The 14,728-nt window shown below is 42.2% G+C and overlaps 1 protein-coding gene across 2 annotated transcripts in view; it reads right to left on the bottom strand.

The window, feature by feature from the left end:
* Positions 1–422: 422 nt before the first annotated feature.
* Positions 423–14,728, bottom strand: part of KCNB2 (potassium voltage-gated channel subfamily B member 2) — a 344,982-nt gene continuing 330,676 nt past the window's right edge. For both annotated transcript variants that reach the window (XM_031441471.2, XM_064480876.1), the window contains one exon: positions 423–4,677. In XM_031441471.2, coding sequence (XP_031297331.1) covers positions 2,518–4,677 — 2,160 coding nt within the window. In that variant the 3' untranslated portion in view covers positions 423–2,517. The remainder of the gene's footprint in view (positions 4,678–14,728) is intronic.

Genomic DNA, 14,728 nt, shown 5'->3' with positions numbered 1-14,728 from the left:
GATTTCTTATCTAGGAAAGATTTCTAATATTCAGCATTCTGGAGCAAAGTTCTCAGTAGAAGGCCTAATGGACACATGAAAGGTAGTATTATTAATAAACTATCAGATAAATTAAAAAAAACTGAGATTCATCAATACACAGACATTAGAAAATAATTGCTTCGTGAGACTATGTAAAGAAAATAATTTTCATGACTTATTTGCTATTCCTCTAACAGCAGATATATCTGTTTCCTTGAAAAACTATATATAGAAAATTCAGACACTCTAGATTTACAAAAACTAATCAACAATTAGTTTCAGACACTGAAATAAGTATGAGTAATGTAAATATCAATGATTAATGACCATAAACTCTTAAAGGTTGTATTTTGAAACAAACATAAAACCATCAAGAAATTCTAAGCACAGTGAGAAAGAAATGTTTAAGATTATTTTTAGCAGTAGAGTTGCGTGGATTTCAACTAAGATCAAAACTTGTTTTCTTATCTGAGATATAATGACCAGATTTTGTTAATAAAGACATGTTATTCCTTAGAGCCTTAAGTTAGAGTCTAAATATTTGGGTTGTCTTTTTCCAGTGTGTTTTTTTCTTTTAAAAATAGAATAAAAGTTAGATTTTTTTCTCCATAAACAAAAGGTTGTGCTTTAAATTTGGCCCAGAACTTTCCTATTACCCTGAACTATACACCCACACCTACCCACACACCCACACCTACATACAAAATGCATTCTGAGGAGACAAAACTTGGACGTTCCCATGAATCATATTAGTTTGAAGTCATAAGGTAGCTGATAAATAATTTGTCTTGGCTTTTATTGGGGTAAAACTGAGACAAAGATAGGTTTTCAAGGCTCATCCAGGATCACACATCAGGCAGTTGCATATCTGAGTCTGACCCTTGATTTCCTGTGAGGCGAAGTGGATCCAAATGACCTGGGTTTTAGAAGAGTTTTCACTGCCAGGGCAACCGCCAGCAAGTACCCTAACTCCTCTGGATTTTACTGTTCTCAGTGGAAAATGCTAGAAGTATTGCTTTCAACAAGGGTAATCCTGACCACCTCCTGGGGGCCTTGGAAAGGTGAGGGGGCATTTTAGATGCTGCAGTGACTGCCATTACTGATGGTGCTACTGACATTGGTGGCCCTCTCCACGTGGCAGTGTTCCTTCCCCCACTGGGGGACCCATTATCAGGTCAGGGTTCTTTTTTTGGTGTTGGGTGGGGCGGGGGTGGGGGAGAGGTAATTAGGTTTATTTATGTAAATTGAATTGGTACTAGGGAATTGAACCCAGGACCTCTTGCAATGCTAAGCACGTGCTCTACCCCTGAGCTATACCCTCCCCCCAAGTCAGGGTTCTTTTTATGTTAACTCATTTCCGAACCCAGCTCTATCTATGGAGAGTTAGGTGTCAGTCTCACTTAAATAGCTCTGCTTTTAGTTTGCCAAAAGTCAAACTTTTTGGAATTCCCATTTTGGCATATCTACATTCTATCTTTAGATCTATAGACAGAAAAGGTTATGTTGGATACAAGTGGAAAATACAGTCATCTTTAGATGACCAATGTACATTTTTTTTTAAGAAGTGATTTCCATATGTGGAGTGCCATTAAAAAAAGTTTAGATGTATAAGCTTTTAAATATGCTCAGGTTTTAAAAAACTAAATTTCTGTAACAGACTGTGGCATGTTATACACTTTTTTCCCCCATGAAATTATTGATATAATTGACGGGCAAAATTTCAAGCTTCAATTCCAAATTTTTGGATATCTGGTCATTACATCTTGCCTATTTTCATGATTTAGAAATAAAACCACAAATGCCACAACTAAGCAGAAGCAAAAAAGAAAAATGCACCCTATGAGTTATATCACAAGTCAATAAAAATACTGTATTCCTTTTAACAAATGTACTTGTAAGAGCTTTATAACCCAAAGCAAGATATGTGAGATGGTTTAAGAAGAGGTTGCAATTGTGCAACAAGAAGTCTGTACAGCTCCTCCAGGCAGTAGCTGTGAAGGAAGTGCCTGTGTCTCAGAAACTTGTTTCCATACGTTCTTGACACTTTTGCATCCCAGGCCCCGTTATTTACAAAGTTATGCATTTTGCAAGCTCAAAGCACCTTGCGCCTCCCAATTGTGAATGCATGCAATGACATTTCATCCTTTCATGTGCGAATTCTAAAATTCATGGTAACAGAAAAGCTCAAAGTTGAAACTCTGTCTACAATCTGAAATGAAAGGATCAAAAATGTCAGACATTGCAGAATACTGGTTCCTAATAGAGCTTTCTTTATTTGTTCACTATTCTTCAGTCATTTTTGTTTGTTTGTTACAAAATGCAGTCTTGATTCTTTATTTAAACAGTACTTAAACTAAACTGTTCATGCCATGCAAAAATAACATTTTATGCACTTTTTTTGGGAAGGAGGGGCTTCCCACGTTTTAGTTCACAGGTATTATTAACCGCATTTTTAAGAAACAAGTTTTTTTTTTTTTTTATTGCTTTTGTAACTAGTCACATGCTGGTTTCACGTGTGGGACAGTAACCTGTGTCTCCCGGGTTGGAATGAATTTCTGGGGCAAACAAGTGGTTTTCCATCTTGCACCCTTCTTGACTGTTGTCCTTTTTTACTTCTGCCACAGCCTGGTAAATGTCTTGCCTACAGTTGTGACTTGTGTCCTTTGGAGAGGAAGAGCCCACAGAGGTCTCTTCTCTTAAAGGGTCTCTTCCATCACTAGGCTTATCTGCAAAGCAATTTGGGCTGGAGTCTGCCTGCTTGTCCTGCCTCGTGGTCCCCTGGAGCTCTAAGAAGTCGTCGTCTTCACCAGTGTCTATTTCCGTGAAGCTCCTCCTCTCTCGTGTCGAGAAAAGAAAGAGCTTCTGTTTGGGAAACCGAGGTGTCAGCCCTTTGGAGGGTCCCTGACAATGTGCCGGAACCTCAGCGCCCAGCAAGGGTCTGTCTCCCTGGGAGGGTGTTTCTTCTAAGAGGATGGTGCTGATGAGCTGAGGGGTGCTGAGTGGAAAGTCAGCCGTGGTGACCGGCAGTGGCCTGGCTGTGCTGGGTGGGGTCTGCGGGGCACCGCCTCTGTTGTCCTTGAAGTTCACCTTGAGCGATCGGGACTTGAGCGGGTTGCTGCCTTTCAGCGAGCTCTTTGGGCTCTCAGAGGCACTGTCAGACTGCAAGGGGCCAGGGAGCCCACTTTGGGAACTGCCAGCATTGAGGTTCACAGTTACATCGATCGGAGCGTAGTCTGAGGTGGCCTCCCTAACCGCCGGCCCCTTCTCTCTGGTTAGTGTTAGGAATGGGGGGCCCCTGGCTCTGGGGTGCTCCTCTATCCCTGTGAGGTCAGGTGGGAACTTCATCTGCAGGTGAGATGCGGAGGGTGGCGGCAGGGGCGACCTCTCTGTCTCTGTGAAGTCGGTGGCACAGCTGGTGAAACTGTCGATGCTGGAGGTGCTCTTCATGTCCACGATGACCTCGGTCTGCGCCACGGCCAGCTGCTCCTGTGGGCAGACCACCTCCTCCATCTCTATCTCTTCTTCATACGCCAACGGCCTCTTGGGCTGCTCCTGGCAGTCTAGGTTTGGGTGAGAGTGAGGCTGGGTCTTGGTGATTTCATTGTACAGCATCTCCAGTTTCTGGGCACTCAGATGCTGTGGGCTGGAGGAGGAAGTGTTGTTCAGCTGCTCGTGGGAGTCTTTTTGGCTAACCTCCTGGTACTTATTCTCGTAAGACTTGTTGGAGCTTGTTTCCGACAGAGCCTTCCTGGCCCACTTCCACCGGCTCGGAGAGAGGTGATTATCATCTGTGGAGTCCTTGGTGTTGGCCGACTCTCCTGTCTTCTCCACAGCCACGTCTATCAGTTCCATACTTCGAGCAAAGGCATCTTTTAAGTTCATAGACACGATGCTTCCATTCCTTTTGGCCCGCTCAAGAGCCTCTCGCCTTTTAATGGCCTTCTCCTGGCGTTTCTGCTCCTTGTAAAACTCAGAAAAATTGTTCACGATGATTGGGATGGGAAGGGCGATCACCAGAACCCCGGCAATACAGCAGAGGCCTCCCACGATCTTCCCTAGTAACGTTTTTGGGTAGATGTCACCGTAGCCTACTGTGGTCATGGTGATGGTGGCCCACCAAAAGGAGGCCGGGATACTGGTGAACTTGGTAGCATCTTCGTCCTTCTCAGCAAAAAATACCAGGCTGGAAAATATCATTATCCCCATGGCCAGAAACAATATCAACAAACCCAATTCATTGTAACTCCGCCTGAGAGTGAAACCCAGAGACTGCAGGCCTGTCGAATGTCTGGCGAGTTTCAGGATCCGGAGGATCCGCATGATTCGGAAGATCTGAACCACGCGCCTCACATTCTGGAACTGCAGGACGCTCTTGTTGGACTCGGTGAGGAAAATGGTGACGTAGTACGGTAGGATGGCCAGCAAGTCGATGACGTTCAGCGGGCCTTTAAAGAACTTCCATTTATTTGGTGAGGACAGGAACCGTAAAAGGTACTCCATGGTAAACCAGGCGATGCACACGGCCTCCACGTGTGCTAACTGGGGGTTGTCGTTGGGCTGTCCGAACTCATCCATCTCCTGCAGCTCCGGGAGCGTGTTGAGAGACAGTGCGATGGTGGAGAGTACGATGAACAGGATGGACACGATGGCCAAGATCTGGAAAAGAACCCAAAGTCAAGTTAGCAAGTCGTCTTAGTCTGTTTAGGCAGCCAGGAGACAGATGGGTTCACCATGCTTTAAATAATGTGTATCACTCAAATGCATTCCAAGAAGGTCCCTTTACAACCCCCAATCCCCTAACTAATACAAATACATTCACTTTTTATGAGTTCATTTCCCTTAGAAGCCTAATGCAGCACACATTTACATTCTAGGGCCCAAGCTATTTGAAAAATGTCCATTCTCCTCTCCTCCTTGCCCATCCATTCTTAGGCAAATTTGGAATAATTTAGGTGGAATAATCATTTCTCCTCTCTTAGTTATTTGTAATTTTTCTCTCTTAACCACACAGTTTGGGTTTTCTTAAGTGAATTCATTGCCATCCATGTAACAGAAGCTAGAAAAAATCCATGATGTCCAGAATTTTCATTCTACAACTGGAAACAAGAATGCAGAGCTATACATGAAGAGATAATATGGCCTCAGTACAACAATGCTTCCTATAGAACAAATACGGTTTGTGTGGTAAGCACTGATGGCAGACCCAAGTCAGGGGAGCCTTCATCCTGCAATGTGTGGACTTCTGGCCAGCCTCATGTGGGAAAGGAAGACTTTGAGCTAACTTCATTCAGTCAAGGAAGGTTTCACAAAGAAGAACTTGAAGACTGTCCAGGATGATTTAAGTTCCAGGGCAGACATCTTGGGCAGAGGAACAGCAGCACGATGGAGCCAGAAAGCACTCAATAACAAGTCAAAGGAGGGTCAAGTGACTGAATTTTGGAGTCAGTCATTCTGACTTCTGAGTTTGGCTTTATCACTTACTGTGTGACTTTGGGAAAGTTACTTAACCTCTCTGTGTCTCAGTTTACAGATCTGTTGAATGAGCACAGCACTTGTAGTTACTTCACGGCCAGTGTGAAGATTACATGGCACACAGACATCTTTATATAAATGAAAATGACTCATAGGATTCAAGGCCGAAATGAACCAGACCTCAGTCTGGAAAGACGAAGAGCAGGAACAGATACGTGGGATATCTGTAAAACCATGCCGGGTGTAGGCAGCCCAGGCAGGGATTTCCTCCCTGGAAGCCAGTGTTCTAGATTGATAAGGCAAAGCATGAAGTTTAAGGCTCGAGGGCAATGGATGGAAGCACTTCTTTGCTTAGCAAAGACTGTGCATCTGGAACACACAATTCTTGCTGAAGCAGGAAACCTCTCTTCTCTAAGTTAGGTCTGGCTTGGTTTCATCTGATGGGCAATGACCTTGGGAGGTGTCACTGGTCTCAGTAATTACTTGTAGCTCTGCAAAAAGTATCTTGACAGGGACTGTTTCACTTTAGTGATTCCGCATCTAGTAAACACTTCAGAAGGCAGTGATTAAATATCTCGAGGCCACACAGCTCAGTAAACACGAGACTGAAAATTAGTTTATCTATAAGTGACACCAGGACTTCTGAACCTTTGGACCCTTCCCTTTATCCTGAGTTTCTCTGCTTCTGGGTTATTCTCCTTAATCTTGCTCTGTTGTCCTCATCCGCCTTCTTTATGTTTCTCATTGTTTTTTCTTCTTGTTTCTTCCAGCTCTCATCTTTCCTCTTAAATCGCTTTAGAGGAAAACCATAGTTTGTGTCAGAATGTGCTGCAGATGTTAAGTAAAGGTTTATGGTTCCTTAACTTAAAGAATAATACTTCATTATTAGAGTTTTATATATTTTTACTTACACAGAACTACATTGAGTACTTTTTACTTGAGTATACTTTAGAATTGTCTTTAAAAATGTGGCTCAATGAATAACAGTAGAATAAAGGTTCTCTTCATCTCTATGAGACTGTGAAGGCTGAAGTTAGAAACTCCCTCAAGAGGGTTTAGCTATACCCACGGAAAATGGATTGAGAGGGTCTATTAAGGACAAGTTGGGAGTGCTCGCCTAGAACCTCTACCTTCAGAGGCCAATGGAAGGGGGATATTTACAATATTCTGTTGCTAAAATATTCTTAGGGAGCACTGGTCACATTCCACCCACTTTTGTGATCTTACTGTCAGGAACCAGGTCCCTCTGTGTTTTCTAGGAGGTCACACTATTGCTAATACACCTTTGGGCATTTCAAGTACGGGTATCATCATTCTTGTGCTGATAATCCACATTCTAGATTTTCTGTATCTTTTTATCTGTGCACCTGCCCATTTTGGATATATTTTACTGATGTTTATCACTTCCAAGAGCACGGAGAGAAGTAGAAATGAAATGAGACCATTCTATTAGTGCCCAACCTCTCAGACAAAGAACACAGTGGAAGACCCAAGGTGAGCCTTCAGTTTTCCTTGACTCCACAATCCGAGCTAGGTTGGAGGTCATTTTTCTTTGACAGCTAATTTTGGGAAATAATGAAACATCACATAGTTCTACCACAGCCTAGGGTCTAGGTTCTGGCAACTTAATGAATACAGCTACTTTTAACACCTGAAAATTTAGTACCTGCCCAGTATGATTTGAAGTACATTACTGAAGAAAAAGAATTACTAAATTCTCCCCCAAACTCTCAAGCCCTCAGCAACTCCCCAGTCACCCCCAAGTCATGTTAAAGAAACCATAAGGTACTGAGGTGCATTATTTTCTGTCTCATGTTCAAATTCAATCTGTCAAAACCCATTTGCTCTCGATGTAAAGGAATGGCTTATTTTTTCTTTTACTACTATTGTTATTACTATTATTATTTTTAATGGAGGTGCTGGGGATTGAACCCAGGCCTCATACGTGCTAAGCACGCACTCTATCGCTGAGTTATACTCAACACCCTGGAATGGCTTATTTTAAATATCTTGTGAAGCTTCTTGTGAAGATTTAAATATCTTGTGAGTTCTCCCAGAAAGACAATACTTTAGGCAAATTATTCAGTATATACCAAGGATGATGTGTGATGCAGTAAGCCAAATGCAAGGTTACTGTCTTATTGTAGAGTTTTTTTTTTTCCTAACACAATAAAAGAACAGATGTGAAAGTTTTGCTCTAAGCTACAGGATACATGTCTAAACTTGGATGTTTACTCTAATACAGCAAACCCAAATGACATTTAGGTATTGCTTCATTTATCTTAACTGTGCACAAGTTAGGTTTTTAATCCTGTCACCTCTAATAACTGGCCTCCAGAGCTGGCTGTTTCTCTCGGCTCCAGCAAACAGACTTGTGTTTGTACCTGGCAAATGAAGTGGAAATTCCAAACAATTATCTGTGTAATATCAGCCAGCCCCCTTGGAGATTTGGATTAGATCATCCCCAAGGTTCCTCTCACCTCTAACATTGGAGATTCTTTCTAAACTAAGATATTTTGCTAATTCCAGTCACATCTGCAAGCCAAACCAAGGACAAATCACAATTGATCCTGTCATTTTGGATGAATTGCCAAAATACAGTTTGTTGTTTACGAAATAAAAAATTCAAATGGGAAAGCTTTGAAAAACATCACACTTTGTTCCAAGCATTTAGTTACTGGGGATACATGTTCTTTCTGGATAAAACTTCTCTTCCCTTTTGAATTGCCTGGATAACGATTTAATTCTTCTCTTAGATCCAGACATTCAGAGGATCACATGGAGTTAAGAATGGGGTTCCCAGCACACGCGGTAATGGGTCCCCAATTAGCAATTGGTTATGCTAATTTCTCTTTGTGAGAGAAGTAAGGCCAGTTGGAGATTTGCTTCTATTTCCCAACTTGTTGATTTTATATCCTTTGAAGATAGTGGGTGGTGAAAGGAACACAGAGCAAAGAATTAAAACACATGGCTCTGCCTCCACTGGCCACACGGACAAGCCTGTTGCCTCTCTGAACCCCAGCGCCCTCATCTGCAAACTGCAGTGCCTCACATTTGCCTCGCCTGCCTTGGAGGGTTGTTGAGGGTCAGACTAGATCGAGCACATGAAGCATCTATACAATGTAAATGATTAAAGTGTAAGACATGCTGGAGATGGGTCTGGAAAAAGCAACTTTGGCCAGCACTGGGAGGGAATAAAGAACTCAAATTGCTTATCTCCCATTTAAATACAATTGCAGACCTATGTAATGTTCATATTTTCAACACTTTCAAGCACATTCTATCACCTAACTAGTGGTTTGCATGCCAAACCCAGAAAACTGGAGCTCATTAAAAACATTTTTTTTTATTAAAAAAACTTTTTAATTGAATTACAGTCAATTAGAAGTACAGTCAATTATAATGTATCAATGTCTGGTGTACAGTACAATGTCTCAGCCTTACATATATATACATATATTCATTTTCATAAAAAATTTTTTTAAATTGAAGTGTAGTCGGTTTACAATGTTGTGTTAATTTCTGGTGTACAGCATGGTGATTCAGTTACACATTTATAAATCTTCTATTCTCTACCCATCTTCTATTTCTAGCTATTTCCCAAGAAGATTACTGGATGAAGCAAACCAGAATATAAACCCTGTGATTTGCACCAGAGGAAGAACTGTCTCGGGTGGTTCACAGCTCTGCCATCTCATGTTCCTTGAACACACAATGCTCTCCTCTAAGGCTGGGGGCCGCTGGTTGATGGCCAGCCCTTTCTTCTCCCAAAGATCCCCTCGCCCTCCCAGCACAAAAGGGATTCTGTGCTGATTCTCCGATTTGCATATATAAGCATGGATCCCTAACAGACTAACCCCACGTGACGCATGCAAAGAGTGAGCATCGCTTGAAAGTTAGGTTGATTTTTATTTATTTTGGACCTGTGGATGACAGGACCCCAGGAATTCAATCCCTACCCCCACACCTGCCCATTTGTGGACTGTGAAATGAGGGGTGTGAAAAGACTTGGTCACCCCCATACAAGTTGATGGCAGCCTGCAGTCCGCACAATGCCTTTCATTTTGGGTGGGGAGGGATGTGAGACGACATCCAGTCTTACGTGCTATCAAACTCTTCCTTTGGTTTTTTAATTCTCACATGCAAAACCAATTTTTTGAGAGTAGAACTTTGGGCTATCTTAAGACTAGAAGATACTGTTTTAATATGTTCTTGGTATCTCCTGAAATGAGCTTTGTTTCACTAGCCATGATATGTTTCTTATTTTAAAAGATTAGATTTTAGGAAGCAAGTCATTAGGTAGAAGGCTGGTGAGGGGAGCTTTAATCTTATTCATAGTAACTCTGCAATGAAAGGAGCAACAGTGAGATGGAGACACCTTTAATCTTACACCCACTCCAAGGATTAGACAGCCTCTTTGTAGGTAATTTGTTCTTACAAAGTCTTTAGAAGCTAGAGAGTGAAAATGGAGATGGGCCAAGCTTGGTGGAACACAAACATTACTGCCTCTACTAACTCCTGAAAGAAAGTACAACATAAATGTTTAGGCTCTTCTTAGTGTGTGAATGACAGATTTGGGGTCGGGGTGGGGAGGACCCAAGAGAATTAGTGGAAGGTATCCTTTGAACAGGATTTCATTTAACTTGCTACCTAGACTGTAAAAAAAAATCACAGAACACTCAAGTTAGAAGAAATCTTTGAAGTATGCCATTTCTCACTTTATAGATAAAGAAACAAAGATTCAAGGATTCTACTGTGCCTGGTGGCTGGACAGATGGGAGTAGTATGGGATTTAGAGTTGAAACATCTGAAAAATCCTGGTTCTGGTCACTGTATTAGTTTTGAGGACTGGGCACCACAGTTATTAGCTTTTATGGGACTCAGCATTCCCGGGACTCAGCATTCCCATATTAAAAATGTAGGAAATAAATACTTGTTTTGCTTACCTCAATAGCATTGTTTTGAGGACTGTGCTGGTTAATTTTATATGCCAACTTGGCTAGGCTGTGGTTGCCCAGGTGTCTGATCAAATAGCTTTCAAGAAGTTGTGAAGGTATTTTTTTAGATGTGATTAACATTTACATCAGTAGACTTTGAGTAAAGCACAGATTATCCTCCCTAACGTGGGGTGGGCCTCGTCCAATCAGTTGAAGGTCTTAAGAAGAAGACACGTTTCCCAAAGAGGGAGAAATTCTGCCTCAAGATAGCAACACAGAAACCCTGCTTGAGTTTCCAGTCTTCCTGGCCTGCTCTGTGGATTTTGATCTCAAGACTGCAACATCAACTGCTCTCTGACTTTTCAGCCTGCTCTCTTGCTTTGTGGATTTCAGACTTGCCAATCCTCACAATTGTGTGAGGCCAATTCCTTAATGTCTGTCTGTCTGTCTGCCTCTATATGTATATAAATACACATACACACACCTATATATATTTATGTGTATATATATATTCTATTGGTTCTGTTTCTCTGGAGAATTCTAATACAAAAACAAATAAAGTACATGATAGCACTTTGCAAGCTGTAGGGTGCTAAAAAGTGTAAATTATTATACTTATTTGAGAACTTCATAAATCATACATCTGTTACTGTTGAGCCATGAGAAGAATCCAGTTCCTCATTCTTTGTGTGACTCCAGTGCCTAGATGGTGGTCCTTTCATCATCCTACAAACAGTATTCATGTGCGTGGCATAATTTAGACGGCCATAAGGAGAAGGTTCTACTACTTGGTGCAAATGAATCAAGAATTCCCTAAATGGGACTTTTGTTAACAGCTACCAACCTCCTAAGATGCCACCTCTCCCACTTAGCTGAGCTGAAGTGAATGCAGGGAAGTGAGCAAGAGGAAAATAAAGATCCACACATATTGCTCTCGAAAAACAGGCATCAATGGTTTGTTAATCATGTGTCACTGGGACTCATCCCCAGTGTAGTGTGGGGAAGCAGTAACTGAGTCACATTTGAGGCCCTTGTAAAGACTGGTTTACTTTCCTGCGTTTTCCAGCTAGTTTCATGTTTCCATTCCCTATTACTCACCCTCGGTGGTTAAATTGGCTTGAACTCCCCCTCCAGCCAGGCTGGGACCCTCGCTGCTTGCTAGGCATGTCAGTTCCCTTCATCCCATCAGGTACTGCCTCCCTCCACTGTCCTCCATCTGCCCAAATCCAGCCCTCCTTGGCACTCCCGGCTACAGTGGCCTCTCTCCTCTGAATGCTTGTAGCCTCTATTTCCTGGGTTACCAAATGCACAGAAGGTGCCACGGACACTTCATGCAGTTACTTCAACTCGCACTGTCAACTGCACTCTGCATTCTGAGAGCTGCCTCCTTGCAGGATTGCCAGATTTAGGAAATAAAGATACAAGATGCCCAGTTATCCTTGAATCAAGTTTTTGGATGGGGCATTTCTAGCCTAAAAATGTATTGTCATTTATATGAAATTCACTAGGCATTCTGTATTTGATCTGGCAACCTTACCTCCTTGGAATGCTGATCCAGGGGACAATCCTTGCTCCAGGCTGGCCCAGTCAGATTCTCTTCCTCCTTCAAATCTGAAGTTTGAACTGAGAGACTTGGAGATTAGGAGTTGCAGGGAAGGAGGAGCGACAAAGCTCCTTATTTTCTGCGTTGGACCTGGACCTTCCAATAAGGTATCTCTCCTCCTCCCCACTTTTTAGCTTAAGTTTGCCAGAGTATCGATCTGTTACACCCATACAACCTTGCAATGAATCACCTGATAATTTCCCAGAAGACAGTTTTGTTTCTTGAACGGAATTTTAGAATCACGGAAGGCAACGACTACCCCTCTTCTGTAGACTTTCTTACAGTGCCTCACACAGAGCAGACACCTCACAAATCTATTCTGAATAAATGAATCACCAGAAGAGAAGGGAGAAGCTCATAGAACAGGAGGAAAGGAGAATGGACCTTGAAGAAACCACGTATTTCCTAATCACCAGAGAAGAATAAGACATGTTCTTAGTTATTTTCTCTTGCTTCCACATGGCCCAAAGTCAGCCTAAACGCTTTAACCAGCAATAGACTTTCCTTTCACAATAGAAATTCCTGGGACAAATAATACATTTTGCGATAACAGACCAGCTTTACAAGTTCAGCAACATATCTATTCCTGGGTGAAGCCCTGTACTTTTTATTAATCCTTTCTTTTTCTTTTTTTCATTTTGCTGAGCAGACTGCTTTTTTTTTTTTTTTAACCTTATTCGCTGAGAAGCCTGCTTTTGACTATATATTAGTTTTGGGCTTTACCTTCACAGGATACATTTTTCTTAAAGAAAAATGCTGCATTCATTCTATATCACATTTTTTTTTTCCCTGAGTATGACTTGGAGTCTGCAGTTAATCCAGCCAGTGAATAAAGTGGTAATTCCATGTATAGATCTGGGTGGATTCAGGTTTCTGCAATAAAATGTTAAGCCACTGAGAAGAATTAATAATGTAGGTTATCTACTAAAAAATACACACACACACACACTCTCACACACACACACACATCACTGTTCCATGAAACCCAAAGTAAGACATCACAGAAAAGTCATAAAAATTCATAAAACTGTAAACTTAAGAATGTTGCATATCCATTTAACATTTATTTACCAGTATAATGTGTTAAAATACCATGTCTGTACAATAAACATCTTCCATGTGTGAAGACCTAAAACAAAATAAGAAAACAAAAAGAAAATTCCCTCCCTTTTCTCTTTGTTATCCATCTTCTAGTTCTTTAAAAAGATAATTCCTGAAAACCTGAGGGAGAAAAAACAGATTTTGAACACAGAGGATTTTGAACACCAGGGTATGTACAGGTCTCTCCAGATTCTATAACATCCTTCCTTTTACGTTTGGAAAAATGTTTCCTTTGCTGTAAGGTCAATTCTAATCATCAATCTTTCTGAGAGGGAGGCTATAAAGGATGGGTAGAAGTTTCCATGCAGAAAAGGGGTTAAAGGGCAGGACAGGCTAAAAGGACAGGAAAGGTGAAGCTTCAAAGCCCAGAACACGTGGTTTGCTCAGAAAGTTCCAGGCAATTTGGTATAACTGGGGGCATCCAGAGGAGTCAGTGGTGATGCTGCACGTAAAGGTGTAGGTCAGCTGCAGAGGGTACCAGTAAAGAGGTTAGCATGTGAATGATGCCTCCATCATTTGGGCAGCGCACAACTTTCACAAGCTTGCGAGAGCCCTGGTTTCTGGGGACTGAGTAGTCCAATGTGACTGGATGTGGGTGGAAGCACAGGGCTTGGGGGTGGGGTGGGGTGCTTCTGGGAAGTTATAAAACGGACAGATTCTGAAGGGTGCTGGATGCACTGATGGCGACTTTGGTGGCCTTCCTTCTGAAGACCAGTTTTCATCACAGTATGGTCCCTGGACCAGTAGCATCAGCATTATGTGGTAACTTGTGAGAAATGCAAATTTTCTAGCCCTTACTCCCTACCTATTATCAGACCCCCAGCAATCTGTAGTTTTTTCAAAATTTTTTTTTAAGATTTCCCTCTCTCTCTTTTTAAATGTCTTTATTTCATTTTTTCTTTCTTTCTTTCTTTTCCTTTTTTTTTTGGTCGGGGGCAGGGGCAGGTAATTAGGTTTGTTTATTTATTTTTAGAGGAGGTACTGGGAATTAAACCCAGGACCTCATGCATGCTAAGCAAGCACTCTACCACTTGAGCTGTACCCTCCCTCAATCTGTGTTTCAACAAGCCCCCTACATGATCCCCATGCTCACTAAAGCTTGAGAAGTAAGAGCCATGGACATTTTAGGCAAGGGAATGGCACCATCAGATGTGCATTTAGAGAGAGCACAAACTGGGATGTGTGGGACTGACTGGATGGAGTAGGGGTGTGAATGAAGACAAGAAGAGAAGTCTCCACTGCAGTGGAGGCAGGACAGGGCAGGAAGGGAATAGGTTATAAAAACACTTACAGTCGACCCTCCGTATCCGCAGGTTCTGCATCCCTGGAGCGGGAGGCAGGGGGGCTGACTGTCCTACACTACTTTACATACCCATCTTGAGCACCTGTAGATTTTGGTACCCGCAGGCATCCTGGACCCATCCCCCACAGATGCCGAGGGACCACTGTACAAGGTGGAATCTCAGCCTTCCTTGCTGTGGGGATGGAGACTCTGCCATGTTTATGACTGAGTTTACCAGGAAGATTCAGTAGCCCTGACAGATCTCCATTATTATCTTACACAGGTAGAAACCTCAAGTGACCCTTGACTTAA

Source organism: Camelus dromedarius, chromosome 30 (assembly GCF_036321535.1).
Source record: "Camelus dromedarius isolate mCamDro1 chromosome 30, mCamDro1.pat, whole genome shotgun sequence".
NCBI classification, from domain to species: domain Eukaryota; kingdom Metazoa; phylum Chordata; class Mammalia; order Artiodactyla; family Camelidae; genus Camelus; species Camelus dromedarius.
This window is presented reverse-complemented; position numbering and strand designations above follow the sequence as displayed.